At 55.7% G+C, this 14,242-nt stretch overlaps 6 protein-coding genes across 6 annotated transcripts; 3 read left to right on the top strand and 3 right to left on the bottom strand.

The window, feature by feature from the left end:
* Positions 1–876: 876 nt before the first annotated feature.
* E0L32_005537 (uncharacterized protein) lies at positions 877–3,220 on the top strand (the record flags this gene model as incomplete). The annotated part of the gene is made up of 8 exons (XM_031140070.1): positions 877–942; positions 1,018–1,123; positions 1,210–1,361; positions 1,419–1,910; positions 1,977–2,236; positions 2,295–2,395; positions 2,458–2,795; positions 2,861–3,220. The coding sequence occupies 8 exons, from the start codon at positions 877–879 to the stop codon at positions 3,218–3,220; spliced, it is 1,875 nt and encodes a 624-aa protein (XP_030996052.1).
* Positions 3,221–3,832: 612 nt separating this feature from the next.
* On the bottom strand, positions 3,833–4,796 carry E0L32_005536 (uncharacterized protein; the record flags this gene model as incomplete). The annotated part of the gene is made up of 2 exons (XM_031140068.1): positions 3,833–4,622; positions 4,714–4,796. The coding sequence occupies 2 exons, from the start codon at positions 4,794–4,796 to the stop codon at positions 3,833–3,835; spliced, it is 873 nt and encodes a 290-aa protein (XP_030996051.1).
* Positions 4,797–5,143: 347 nt separating this feature from the next.
* On the bottom strand, positions 5,144–7,600 carry E0L32_005535 (uncharacterized protein; the record flags this gene model as incomplete). The annotated part of the gene is made up of 1 exon (XM_031140067.1): positions 5,144–7,600. The coding sequence occupies one exon, from the start codon at positions 7,598–7,600 to the stop codon at positions 5,144–5,146; it is 2,457 nt and encodes an 818-aa protein (XP_030996050.1).
* A 959-nt stretch (positions 7,601–8,559) lies between these two features.
* E0L32_005534 (uncharacterized protein) lies at positions 8,560–9,508 on the top strand (the record flags this gene model as incomplete). The annotated part of the gene is made up of 2 exons (XM_031140066.1): positions 8,560–8,582; positions 8,752–9,508. 2 exons carry the CDS (start codon positions 8,560–8,562, stop codon positions 9,506–9,508), a joined length of 780 nt encoding a protein of 259 aa, XP_030996049.1.
* A 39-nt stretch (positions 9,509–9,547) lies between these two features.
* On the top strand, positions 9,548–9,769 carry E0L32_005533 (uncharacterized protein; the record flags this gene model as incomplete). Its single annotated transcript, XM_031140065.1, has 1 exon — positions 9,548–9,769. One exon carries the CDS (start codon positions 9,548–9,550, stop codon positions 9,767–9,769), a length of 222 nt encoding a protein of 73 aa, XP_030996048.1.
* A 1,190-nt stretch (positions 9,770–10,959) lies between these two features.
* E0L32_005532 (uncharacterized protein) lies at positions 10,960–12,472 on the bottom strand (the record flags this gene model as incomplete). The annotated part of the gene is made up of 4 exons (XM_031140064.1): positions 10,960–11,500; positions 11,574–11,865; positions 11,927–12,178; positions 12,430–12,472. The coding sequence occupies 4 exons, from the start codon at positions 12,470–12,472 to the stop codon at positions 10,960–10,962; spliced, it is 1,128 nt and encodes a 375-aa protein (XP_030996047.1).
* Positions 12,473–14,242: the final 1,770 nt, after the last annotated feature.

Raw genomic sequence — 14,242 nt, 5'->3', positions numbered from 1 at the left:
GCGAGAGATGGGAGAGGACAGTGGACAGAGTGTAGTAGTCCACTCTTTGCTGGCAGGAGACCGCTTGAGATTCCTGACGTTGAAGACTATATGCATTAGATGATAATAAGGGCTCATTATATTATCCTCAAGTCCGAGTCCAAAGAATGGGCTGGGGTGCCTGCGCCTCTGACTGTGAGAGAAATACATCTCGATAGCTAGGTATGCTGAAGCTGAGGATCAAAAGCCCACCTCGCCTCCCCCTCCAATCCTTGAGATCGGACGGTACCTGACACAATACAATACAGCTACTTAACTAGTGCAAGTAGCCTCGAACCGGGAGACTAGAAAATGCGATGCCCGGTCACCCACTGATGCGCCCCAGAAATAAGAATATCACATGTTGCTCATCTGGAATCGATCTCAGCTGGAGATTCCTGACGAGCACACACAAAAGACATCTGGGACCGAAATTTGGGGCGTGCATGGTCCCAAGGTTGCTTCAAGGTTCCAATCTCTTTTAGCCTCACCTTATCTTGCGTGTTTGTCTGGAATTAGGCCTGAAAGCCACCAAAACACTCCACTACAGAGTCGCTGCCCACTGTCCTCCACGGACCACCGCCCACCAACCCTCCAAGGGCTCCCCTCCAATCTCCACCACGCCAAACCCAGCCTGCCCAGCCAGCCTACCTTACCACTGCCTGTCTCGCCTCGGAATCCACCTGCCCAAAATAAGGCACAACAGGTTGCTCGCAAAGTCATTGCATCACCCTTCATCACAACGCGACCCCCGACCCCACGACCTGCCATTGCGACTCTCGAACACCGTCCACCTCGATTTCGTCCCTATCTGCCTATACACTCCCAGCCCACGCGCATCTACCATTATTGCTCGCCATGGCAGACGCGCCCAATGCCAACGACGAGCTTTATCCCATCGCCGTCCTCATCGACGAGCTCAAGGTATGAGCGGTGACCGGCTCGCCTCATGCCCCCATTCCGTCGTCGCTCCATCTCCTAACTGACCCGTCTGACCAGCATGACGATGTCCTCCTCCGTCTGAATGCTATTCACCGTCTCTCCACCATCGCCCTCGCCCTAGGCGCTGAGCGCACCCGCGACGAGCTCATTCCTTTTCTAGACGGTGCGTGCGCGCCTATCCTTTACCCCTCGACAGCCTTCCGCGTGTGCAAATGTACGCACCAACACATCTCTAACAGTGTGTCACAGAGTCTGTCGAAGATGAGGATGAGGTTCTCGTCGCTCTGAGCGAAGAGCTGGGCAGCTTCATCGACTACGTCGGTGGCCCTCAGTGGGGTCATGTCCTTCTCTCCCCGCTTGAGAACCTCGCTGCTATCGAGGAACCCGTCGTACGGGACAAGGTATGCCGGTATCGCGGGCTATCTGGTTTCTTTCTGGCGCACTGACACCCGCAAAAGGCCGTCGAGTCTCTGAACAAGATCTGCGAGCAGCTCTCATCGAAACAAGTCGAAGAATACTTCGTGCCCCTCACATTCCGCCTCTCCAAGGCTGACTGGTTCACCTCGAAAGTGTCGGGATGCGGCCTCTATACCACCCCTTACAAGAAGGTATCGCCTCCCGTCCAAGAACAATTACGCCAGCAGTTTGGACAGCTCGTCCACGATGAAACTCCCATGGTCCGCAGGCAGTCTGCGACCCACCTGGCCAAGTTTGTGAAGGAGATGCCCGCCACGATTGTTGTTGAAGAGATGATACCCCTGTTCCAGCACCTCGCACAAGACGACCAAGACAGCGTTCGACTGCTCACGGTCGAGATTCTGATCTCCATCGCCGAGGTCGTCCCCAAGGAGCAACAGTCTAGCCACGGCGTGCTCCTGACATCACTCCGGAGCCTTATTGAGGACAAGAGTTGGAGGGTCAGATATATGATCGCCGATAGGTTCGAGAAGGTACGGAGTGGACACATCTCGAGATTGATGGCATGTGATGCACGTTGCTGACACCCGGGACAACAGATCGCCAAGGCCGTAGACGAGGAGGTTGTGTCTCGTGACCTGGTTCCAGCTTTCGTGAAGCTGTTGAAAGACAACGAGGCCGAGGTCCGCACCGCTATCGCCGGCCAGATACCCGGCTTCTGCGCTCTGGTCGACCACGATACCCTGCTGAACGAGATCATGGGCAGCATCGAGGATCTTGTTTCGGATAGCTCTCAGCACGTCCGCGCTGCCTTGGGCACTCAGATCTCGGGCCTTGCCCCCATCCTCGGCAAACAGGAGTAAGTCAAGGTCATCCGTGATATGTGTGGCGATTCCGTAGCTGATTGTTTTCCCTAGGACTATTGATCACCTGCTGCCCATGTTTCTTCAGATGCTCAAGGACGAGTTTCCCGAAGTCCGCCTTCACATCATCTCCAAGCTCGAACTGGTCAACCAAGGTAAAGAAGGGCCCAGCAACCACAAGATTTTTTTATCGAGCTAGTATTCTAATAACTTTTAGTTATTGGCATCGACCTTCTATCACAATCACTCCTGCCTGCTATAGTCCAGCTTGCTGAGGACAAGCAATGGCGCGTACGCCTAGCTATCATCGAGTACATTCCCCTGCTGGCCAGCCAACTTGGTGTCAAGTTCTTCGATGAGAAGCTTAGCGGTCTTTGCATGGGCTGGCTTGGCGATACTGTCTTCTCGATCCGAGAGGCTGCCACTCACAACCTCAAGAAGCTGACTGAGGTCTTTGGCGTTGAGTGGGCTAGCGAGGCCATCATCCCCAAGGTCATGGCCATGGGCAACCACCCCAACTACTTGTACCGGATGACCACTTGCTTCGCCATCACCGTAAGTAATACGACGAGTCCCCTCACGTGTCCTTTTCCATAACCCGGTCGCTGACACATTAATAGACCCTGGCAAGCGTGGTCAGCATGGATGTCATTGGCAAGAACATCCTGCCCATGCTCGATAAGCTCGTCGTGGACGACATCCCCAACATCCGATTCAACGTCGCCAAGACATATGCTGTCCTCATCGACGTCCTCAAGCGCCTGCCTGAGGAGGGTACCATCTACTCTCTCGAGAAGGCGGGCACTGCCTTCAGCCCGTCGCCGAGAGGCCAGGAGCTCATCCAAAACCGGGTCCTACCGAGCCTGGAGAAGCTGCAGAAGGATGACGATGTCGACGTGCGGTACTTTGCCACGACGGCTGCTGCGGTTGCTAACGGCGGCACGGCACCCGGTGGAGAGCCGATGAGCACTTCCCCATAGACGAGCAGAAGAAAGAAAAATGGCCGTAATGAAGCAATTCTAGTGTTTTTCCCCCCATCGCACGTCCTCATCATGTCTTGCTATTGCCCTTATTCGTGGTTCTTGGTATGTATGGACCGCCGCAGCCCCTCGCAAGTGCTCGGCTGTGGCCTGCCTATATACGTTTTGTTGCTGAGGTGGCGCCCATGGCTGGACTAGAGCAGGTTTGGCGATAGAGACGTACGTAGAGAGGGCATTGGGACATGGAGGATGGAATCAGCATATGTGCCGGAGGAGCGTTGAGAGAAGAAGTTGCCGCGCTAGACGCGAGCAAGGTCCATGCAGGGTGAGGGTGTAAGAGTAACTCCAGAGCAGCTGTGTCACAAAGTTTGCAATCGATGTTCTTTTTCTCTTTGTTCTCAGTCTCCATGCCTGATGTATCTGGCTAACCTGGCCGTGTTAAGTATGCATGCCACTATTTGCTCCTCTCCCACGCACGCGCCCCTTTCATGTATGGGTATCTTCATGATCCATCCCTGCTAAATATCTTTTCTCTGTGCATCTTCGAAAATCCAGTCATGCCGTCGTTGCCTGGCCCCGAGACCGGAGAGGTCCGAACTACGCACTCACTCCCTACCTCCCCGTCTTCTTCATGAAGCACACAGTGCTGATGGTCTGCCCCTTGACCCCGCCGAAGCTGAAGCTCGGGTAGTTGACCCTGCCGACCTGCACGAGCCGCGCGCGGCCGTCGCCGTCGCCGTCGCCCGAGCCCGGCCCGTCTCCCCCGTCTCCTTCCTCCTCCTCGAACCAGGCCCTGAGCTCGGCCTCGGTCCAGTTGCAGCTCGTGACGAGGAAGACGCCGCCCTCGCGCAGCACCTCGAGCACGCGGCGCCCGTACCCTTCGCACGCGGCGCCCGCGCTCAGGCTCACGGCGTCGAAGGTGCCCTTGTCGAGCACCACGTCCCAGGCCGCCCGTCCGCCGACCACGTCGAGCCCGCCGTTGAGGACGTCCCACTCGGCGAACTCTGGCGGCGGCGGCGGCGGCGGCGGCGGCGGTACACCGTCACCTTCTTCTTGTTCTTGTTCTTCCTGCTGCTGCTGCTGCTGCTGCTGCGCGGCGGAGGCGGCGACCTGCCGCGCCAGCTCGACGCTCGCGGCGCTGTAGTCGACGCCCAGGAGGCGGCCGCGCCAGCCGTCCTCGCGCAGCGCGAGCAGCAGGCTGCCGTTGCCGCAGCCGAGGTCGAGGAAGGAGGTCGACGCGCGGTCCAGCGGCAGGCCCGCCTCCGCCTCCGCCTCCGCCTCCGGGTCGTCGAGGAAGGCGACCAGCTTGGCCTCGGCGTCCGAGTCGTCGAACCAGACGGTGCCCTTGTCGGCCGGGTCGTGGGCGTGGTTGGTCAGCTCGCGCGCGTAGAGGGCATCCCAGCTGTGGAGCGAGAGAGAGAGGGGGGGGGCAAACATTAGCCTTCAGAAACGCGTTTCCGAGAGAGAGAGATACAGAGAGATGGAGGACATACTACTGCTTTGTGCCCAGCTTGGAGGGCTCGAGGTGTGCTGGTCTGGTGGTGGTGTTGGTGGAAGCGGGGTGCGACTCAGCCATTGCAGATCGGGATGTGCGCCGCGGGTGAAATAGAGGTTGTCGCAGGGAAGACTACACCCGATCACGGCTACTATGAGAGCTGGGGGGAATGCTTCACAAGATTAATAAGAGCATTTTTTTTATTCAAGCTCGAGTCCCCGGATCACCACTGCGTTTAGCGGCGATAATGCCTACTGACAAAAAAGTTATGGAGGGGCAAGGCGGCAGAAATATTTGGGCGGTCTAAGTCGTGCGACACCCGGCAGCGCACTCCCAACACAATCAGAGTTCCTGATTGTTTCTTTGGACAGAAGTTGATACTAGCCTCGATCCAGAACGTTATTGTATAAGTCATGGAGGTAAAGAGCCTACGTTAATTCCTGGTCTTGCGATGTAAACCCGGCACCGTCCTTATCCTTGCTGGCCGCATTCCCCCGGCCGCCCAAGACGCCGCCAACCTTTTGTCCTATGCCTAGACCTGCGATGCCCTCCCGCAGGGTTGCGAAAGCTCCGGGATCAGCAGCACCCGCTGAGGCACTCTTAGTAAGTGAAGGCGTCGAGGCTGATCCTGGTGTGAGCATGGCATGCGCCGTCTCGACACCGCTAAGAACGGACTGGCTCGTTGGAAGACCCGGGGGTCGAGGGCTGGTGCCTCTTCGCGGCGAACCGGGCTGACTATTCGCAGCGCTGCCGTTCGACTTGGGGCTGAAGGCAAGAGGGGATGCTGATTGATACGTCGCGATCTTCTCGGCGTGAAGCTGGGCCGCATTGATGCCCCCATTCATATCCTCGTCGGTTCGATTGAAGACCTGGTGCCACCAACGGACTTCTTTGAGCCGTGGGAAAATGAGACGTTCCTTGCCCTTTGTGTGCTCGTCAATGTTCGGGTCGTATTCCGGATTCGTGAACTCCTGGCGGCGGGACAGGAAGTAGTCCCAGACTGAGGACGTCCGTTCCTTCACCTTGGCATCCCGGCGCTGACGCTCATTGTTGTAGAGAAAGGTCCCGTACTGGCAAGAGTAGAGGTGATACAATAGCCGACGCAGGAACCGTTCATTGAACTCAAACTGGTTGGGATGCTGTCTCAGAAGCTGATATGTGGCATCCAGGAACTGGTGAAACACTGGGCTTATTTCCTTTGGGCGAGTAGCCTGATTGTCCGTAATTGGTGCTTGTTTCGCTGTTGGCTCATCTGATATCGCCGCACTGTCCGCATCAGACTCATCCTTCTCTTGCCCTCTCCTAAAGAAGCGCTTCGCACTGGCCATTGCATTTTCGATTGCGTCATTTCGTCCATCATTTTCCCCGGGTTCTATCCTTGCTCCGGCCATCGCATCACTCTGCGAGATAAACCACTTGTCGTGATTCAGGAAGCCGGAGCGTTGTTGGAACATGTGACCAAACGACAGCCAATCTTTCTCCACGAGAATGATGAACCCGTCAATGGTCCGATAGTAGGGGTCGAGCATAATCTGTGACAGAGCGCTGAGCTGGCTTGTTCGGTCCCAGCCATCGGAGCAATGGATCAGTACGTGGGCGGCGTGGACGCCGACCTGCCGTGCTATTATCTGCGAGCCATCCAAGATGCCGGTAATGTGTTTCAGCCAGCCGCTCTTGGCCAGCAGTTCTCTGTTGCAAGCGAAAGGGGAGATGTCGGCATCCTTGATTGCGTCTATCACCTTGTTGAGGGAGTCTCTCATCACGTGGATGTTGTCGATACTAAGGAACACCTTCTTTGCGGATTTGTAGTACTCCATATTTTCGGAACCGTATCCGATCGCTTGCATCGCGTACGAGTTGATGGCCGGGCGTGCGTCGACAATGAGATTATCGCGCCGAGCACCGACTATCCGTTGACCGGTTTCTTCGTCATAGATGATCTCGGGTGCGGTGAGCATGTCCTCTTCCAATCTCTCGGTCTCTGAAAGATCCGAGTCTGCTTGTGGCAGGGCTGCTAGGTCTTGCTGGCTTGATGCAGGGCTGCCATCAGTCTGACCATTGGCGGGACTGCTCATAAAGTCTGTTGAAGGGTAGAAGCAGGCCCCGACCAAGCGCTCATCTTGGATACTTCTGTTATTCCTCAGGCCTACAAAAGGCTGGGAGCTCCTGGTAATGGTACAGTTGGTCACGGGGTGATAGTAGGAGAGCGTGGGAATGCGGGCGCGCGACCGGAAGTTGGCAGCGTACTTGAGTACATTATCCGATATCTTTGAGGGGACCGCTAGCAGCGCCGGATAGGTCGGAGAGAAGGCGTAATCCTGGTTGATTGTCGATATCCTCCAGCCTTTGTCTGACGACTTCTCACTGATGCCTTGACGGCGGAACTCTGCCCTTGCGTCGTATAGATCCCACCCGTTGAAACCCTTCTCTTGCTTTGCAGGCGTGTAATGGAAGGCATAGAGTTTATCGATGCCGCCTAGGCGACAAGTACGGTTGCGGATGAACTCGAAGGCCTCTTTTGCTTGCTTGTCGTCAGTGAAGTTGAACGTGACAAAGTTAAAGTCACGACACCGTATGCGAATAGTGGAGGGGATGCCGCTGGTCGGAGGCGTCGGTCGGAAGGTACAGTGGGAGATGATGGGATAAGTTATCCAAGATTCTCTTTGTCGGGGCGGCCGGGATTCCTGGGTCTGGGATGGCTCTTTGGCAACAGGGAAGGGTGCGCAAAAGATGATGTGGAAGTTGGACAGTTTGAGGGTGCCCAATGTGGGCGTCCCGCCCGAGACAGCATGGACGTTCTCGATGGTCTGCGTCAACACCCAGTAAGCAGGGAAGAAGAGAGGCCAAGATTTATATAGTGCAATACAGACCTGTATGATCTCCATCCCTCCAGTCCTGCCGCGCAAAAAAAAAGAAGAGTAGAGACTAAGGTCTTTATGCGTGTATGCGTGGGTGTGTATGAGGGTGGATATCAGAACCTCGCATGCATGGACAAGGCCATCAAGCTCCCTCCCCGAGCGGAGGGGCCAGAGGTGCTGAAGCTGAGGGTCGATTGTTCTGACAGTCACGACTCCATGGAGTAACGATGAGGACAAGGACTTCTCGCTCGGATACGAAGGAATGGAAGGACAAGCTGTTGGAAGTGAAGCTGGTCACCCAGCCCGTTGTTTGGCCCGGAGCATGTGGTCGCACTTTCGGTCGTCAGAGGGGTATGAGTGACTGCGCGGTGGCCTGTGTGACCTCTTGCTCGGTGGAAGCTCTTCTGTACTAGTAGTCTAGGGGCGGGTGGTCGGGTGATTGGGGTTAGAAATGCCATGGAATCAAGGTAGCGAGATCAGCTATCTGCAGAGACATTGTACTTGTGTTTGATACTGAAACTTAGGCCTGCTAGTCAGCTGGGTAAGGTACCTAGTAGGTAGCCTCTAGTATGGATGCCCCACTATCCAGTCCCCCCTGGAAGACAGCTCTCTGGGATCGCAGGTCTGGCTGGGAGTGGGGTTCAAGCGTCACTCTCGCTCTTATCATCACTTGCTCGGGGCTTATCAGCGCGAGAGAGCCCGGAACGGAAAAAACTCCTGTTGATAAAAAATTGACCCCACCCCAAAGAGCACAAGCCAGATTTGACCAACCGCACTTCCCACTCACTCTGACCTCTGGCTCCATTGTTAGCGAGTTAGGGCTTCCCTCCCCCACCACTGCCCCGAAAATTTGGTGTGTCCTCGCAATTCAATTAATTTTTTGGCCGCCAACTTCGACAGCGACCACGTCGAGAGACTTCAACCCACCTTTGACCACCTCGACCTTCCCATCGATTCCCGACTACATCAACAGGAATTGAGTCAAAATGGCCACTCCCGGTGCTCAGATGTAAGTTATATGCATCATCCCTTGGGGACAGGAGGAAATACTCGAAAGGCGCGGGGAGGATAATGAAGAAGGAAACCATATGGGCTTTGGATATGGGGCAGAACACACGATGGGAAATTTATGGGCAGGAAACAGGACCGATCGCTGACATTTCATCGCGAATCTACAGTTCCAAGCGGAGAAAGTTCGTCGCCGACGGTGTTTTCTATGCCGAGCTGAACGAGTTCTTCCAGCGCGAGCTGGCTGAGGAGGGATACTCCGGCGTCGAGGTCCGCGTCACTCCTACCGTCACCGACATCATCATCCGCGCCACCCACACCCAGGAGGTTCTCGGTGAGCAGGGTCGCCGCATCCGCGAGCTCACCTCCCTCATCCAGAAGCGCTTCAAGTTCCCCGAGAACAGCGTCTCCCTCTACGCCGCCAAGGTCCAGAACCGCGGTCTGTCCGCCGTCGCCCAGTGCGAGTCTCTCCGCTACAAGCTCCTCAACGGTCTTGCCGTCCGCCGTGCCTGCTATGGTGTCCTCCGCTTCATCATGGAGAGCGGCGCCAAGGGTTGCGAGGTCGTCGTCTCCGGCAAGCTCCGTGCTGCCCGTGCCAAGTCCATGAAGTTCACCGACGGCTTCATGATCCACTCCGGCCAGCCTGCCAAGGACTTCATCGACAGCGCCACCCGCCACGTCCTGCTGCGCCAGGGTGTCCTGGGTATCAAGGTCAAGATCATGCGCGGCTCCGACCCCGAGGGCAAGTCTGGTCCCCAGAAGTCCCTGCCCGATGCCGTCACCATTATCGAGCCCAAGGAGGAGCAGCCCGTTCTCGCTCCCGTCAGCCAGGACTACGGCGCTAAGGCCGCCCAGGCCCAGGCTCAGGCCGAGGCTGCGCGACAGGCAGAGCAGGGTGGTGAGGAGGAAGCTGCCCCCGAGCAATAGGGTGTCTCGGAGGTTGGAGGAAATCCTAACCAGCGTGTTATGGCCGCCGTGCCGGATGTGGTGGACGATATCAACATGACCGGGGCTCTTGGTCATGCCCATGCCAACACTCACGGTCTTGGTGCTATTGGAAGTTTCGATGGAGCTTTGGACATGGACCTTGGCGGCCAGGACACCCACGACTTCGGTGGTGGTGCCTCTACTGCCCAGGGCTCATCTCCTGCTTACCCGGACGAGCCGGCTGCTTATCAACATTGGTGATGGATCGGATGGGTCGATAAATCATACGGCGTCTCTCGATGAATCATTCTGCATTATTTTGCGAACGGTGGGAACTGGTAAAGGAATGTTGCTTCCTCAAAAAAGGGCTTTGCGACTCGTGCAAACCCATGATGACAGATAGCAATAATATCTGACGAACCAAAAGAAATACCCTCTTCTTCAGCTTTGATGTGCCGGTGAACTGCGCAGTTCCACGTAAATTGTGCACAGTAGTGTCATGTCATATCACCAAGCCCACGCTTTTAGAACTCGTCTCTGAAGATCTTTGAAAACTTTCACCACACACCAACAAATCAGGTTTAAAACACACTCTATAATGGCCAAAGGCAAGTCAATTGTCTCTCGCTATGTAGCTCCGTTGAAAGCAATGCTATCTCGTAAATGGTCCCAGCCAGCCTCCTCTCGTCATCTTTCCTTTCCCAGATCCGTCCTCTGCTACATGATCGTACAAAAGAAGGCCCCCGCCCCCCTCCCAGAGATTCCCCGATGCGTTTGCCTACAAATGTTGGAAAAAGAGGGAGGGCGAAAAACGAGAAACCAATTAAAAACACAAAACACAACCCCCCTTCCCGTTTCCCCCTCCCGTCCTTCGTCTCTTCTTGTGTGTGATGTCAAAGAACACACTGAGTTTTCCGACGCCTTGAACGCCCCAATTCCCGGTATGAGATTCCGTGGATGAAGAAGAATAATGGAAATATGACGGTTCCCCTCCCCTCTTCCCTTTCCCGTGAATCCCATCCTCCAAGGAAATAGAGAGAGAAAAGAAAAAAAAAAGAAAAGTCGTTGCCGCCTCGCCCCCTTGTGTACTATTCGTTACGTTTGCCCGCCGTGTTCTCTTCCAGATCTTTGCTTTGTTTGCCCTCTTCCACCCCTTGTATCGTGCGTTCATGTGCTGTGTTGAATTTTGGTGGAAAAGGCACAACATTTGCACAAGGGTGCTCTTTCTAACCCTTGGTGGTATAGGCGGCGAAGGGGTTGGGGCAAGAAAAATGAAAATATACAAATAAATGTATGTATGTTCGTCCCGAGTGAGTTCCCTTCCTGGTTTTCTAATATAAGATGATGACGACCTAGATGCGAAAGAAAGTCCGCCAAATTTTCCACGGTAAAAACGCAAAAGACGAGGAGGGCTGGCCCAAAGGGCGAAAAAGCGAGACCCCTCACTATCGTCATCTGTCCGAAGGCTTGGGCGGCTGCATCTCGATGGCCTCGGTCCGCTCCTTATCTGAGCCGCCGTGGTGGTTGCCGTTGGCGGCGCCGCCGTTCATCTGCCTGCCGTTGGCGGCGCCGCTGCTGTTGGCCTCCTCGTCGCTGTCCTCGGCGAGGTCGGTCAGCCCGAAGCCGGCCGCCTCCTCCTCGTCGTAGGCGCGGATGAGGCCCTGCCGGTCGCCCATCTGGCTGCTGATGCTGCGGCGGTGGCCCCGGTGGGAGGCGGAGAAGCTGCGGCGGGCCTCCATGCTCATGCGCGTCTGCAGGCTCGAGACCAGGTCGGTGCCCGTGGCGTCGGAGCCGCCCTGGCCGGCGAGCATGCGCATGCCGTCTGGGTCGGTGCGGGACAGGTTGAGGAGGTAGACCCCCGTGAAGGTGACGAGGAAGCCGCACAGGAGGGAGATGGTGTTGACGGTGTCGGTGGTGTTGAAGCCGCCGAAAAGGATGAAGGAGGCGCAAAGAGTGGCGGTCGTGAAGGTCACGTAGTAGAGGGGGTTGACACTGTGAGCAAGTTAGCTTAGCTACACATGATGCGGAAGAGGCCAAGGTCTGGGCGTAGGGAAAGGCGACGAACATGTTGGTGGGGAACTGGCTGAGAGCCTTGTTAAAGTAATTCATCTGCGTCAGGATGCTCACGGCGGTGATGATCAGGAAGACGTAGGTCGAAGGGTGTGTGAACTGGTTGTTGCCGGCGAAGGTCAGCTTCAGGGCGATGCCGAATGCCTTGATCGCCATGACCGAGACGGATCCAACAAGCGAACAGATGCTCAGATAGATGAGCGGGTTCTTCTTGCCGTGGACCGGCGCAATCTTGTATATCGCGACAAAGGAGTAGGCGGTGACCGCAATCGCATAGAGCAGAAAGCCTGAGAAACAGTCAGCGCTAGATTCGTTACGCACGAGGGTTGTTGGGCTTGCGGATCCAACCTGGCTGGATTGCGAGATTCAGAATCTCGTCAATGGTCGTGATGTCCTCGTCTGGAGGTGCATGCAGCACAATGATAGCTGCACCTATCAAGCAGATCGCGCTTCCTAACCTGCCCAACACGCCTAGAATCTCGTTGAGGAAATATGAACCCAAGACGGCACCGACCAAGACGCTCAATGCACCGAGGGGAGTGACCAGAATCGCTGGCGCGAAGGCGTAGGCGGCAAAGTTGCATATCTCTCCAACGACCACTGCAGGAAATATATCATCAGTCACCGCACACTATGGGATTGCACGGGCAGATACGTTGCCAGAACTGTCACGCACATGTTGTTATCCCCGCCCACCACATGGGGTTCTTCATGTATACGAAGCCATCACCTTCGAATCCGTGTTTTTGCTCTGCTTGTATCAGACCCTGTGTCGACTCTCTGTTAGCGTCAAAGAACGATGGGACGGCCAAGCGTGCCAGCTTCTCTCGGTGGTCTCGAGGACTCCGTACCTTCTTCGTGATCACGAAACTGGTGCCTACGCGCAACATCCATGGTTAGCTGCACCGTCCGTCAATCGTTAAGCTTTGTGTGTGCGCCTACCGATAGCCAAACCGGCTGCTATGGCCAAAGCCAGGCCAATGTACCTGTACAGCACTCGTCAGCACCCATTTCTTTCGCATCAGCCAATGCAGACAGCCTTCGTTCGAGGCCCCGCCCATTGCCCGAGGAGCGTCGTCGCCTTACTTGTCGTCCATCGTAACTTGCAAAGGGAACGAGTGAGATCGTCAAATCGACTAGTGTGCTAGATCAACAGATACATTCGTGTGCGCGCAAGGACGTCGTTTGTTTCGCCGTGTCTGGTCGCGGAAAGGCGCAAAGGAGAGACTGGCGTCGAGGGCAGCCGACAACGAGGTTCCGCGCCGTGGCAGGGGATCGTGGTCGGATCGAGAAGAAGCCGTGGTGTTCTCAGGGCACAGCCATGGATGTCTCGTGTTCTCGAAGTGTAGAGAGAGAGACTGAAAGCCGGCTCTAACGAATGTCGGGCTCGATGTAATCGCGATCCCTGGCAAGTCTCTTGAAGCCGACGGGAAGCCTCGCTGTGTGCGCACGTACAGCACTCTGTCTGACTGGGGTGGGCTTTTAATGGGTGGTTTGTGACAGCCCGCCTAAAACAGAAGTCGACGAGCGGATTTGTTATGGATTTGTCTCGGTCGTTAACAGGGCTTTTTTTTCTGTTTGATCTGTTTCGAGGAGTCCTGGCGCCGGGTAAAGTTACAATAGTGGCCACAAGTCCAGGCGAGCAAAGAGGTCTCTGGCGCGGTCGAGCACTAGCACAGAGCACGAACCAATATGACGAGAAACAAATCTTCAGGCCAGGTGTGGGTAGTGGACAGTACCAAGAGAAGAATGGACTCCAGGACGAAGCACGGGTTTCAGAAGCTCACCCCTGGTTGGATCTTGGCTTCGGCTTCTGCGCAAGGGTACGAAGTAGGGTACGGGTTTGTGGGAAAGGGAAAGGTGTCCACGGGCTACCTAGGTACTTCTTGACCCAAACTCACGTAAACTGCATTCACACAGACGTGTCAGGGGGGAGAACTGGAGGGTTTCTCGATCTTGGACGCACTGCGCCCCCCTTCACCCCAGCGATTTTCGGGTCCCTCACGCACACCTCCAGCTGTTCTCCTCTCCCTTGCACCAAACGGTACGAGGAGGAGTGGAGGGATGGAGGGGACAGAAGCGCGTCGTGCGCTCCACTATCTCGGCCGGCTCAGGTGGGCATTTTGGGCGGGCGGGACAGCCCACAGTGCACAAACTTACTCCGTAGGTAGTTACCCTTGGCCGGGCTTTCAGTGGATTCCGACCACGCTGGCCAGAGGACTTCGCGCCACCAAATTCTTCGAGAGCCAGGGGTTCTCCATCGAAGATGACTGACTTTACCCCTGATTCTTGGTCTCTAGTGCCGCAAATCTTGGTAATTACGTACAGGCCCTCCAGCATCCCACTCCCATGCCATGTTCTTGATGCCCTTGTTCGAGAAAACTACAAGTATACAAGTAGTTGTGCTTCTGCTGCCCATGGGACCCCAAACTGAGGGATCCGATCGGCATATGTACTTGCCAGTCATCGTCCTACCATCAGAGGTGGAGAATCTACTTGATCGAAGTGAGGATCTGGATGGCAGACAAGTACAAGTCGATAGAAGTGAGGTAGCCCGTGAATACTCGGTCTTTACAGTCTACCTACGAAGCAGTGATGTGTTCGCCTTTGAAAAGAGCCTTGAGAGTGTTGTCTGCAAGAACGAAATCTGCTCCGTACTGCATT

Source organism: Thyridium curvatum (genome assembly GCF_004353045.1).
Source record: "Thyridium curvatum strain D216 chromosome Unknown NODE_29_length_410198_cov_82.451705, whole genome shotgun sequence".
NCBI classification, from domain to species: Eukaryota; Fungi; Ascomycota; class Sordariomycetes; order Thyridiales; family Thyridiaceae; genus Thyridium; species Thyridium curvatum.
This window is presented reverse-complemented; position numbering and strand designations above follow the sequence as displayed.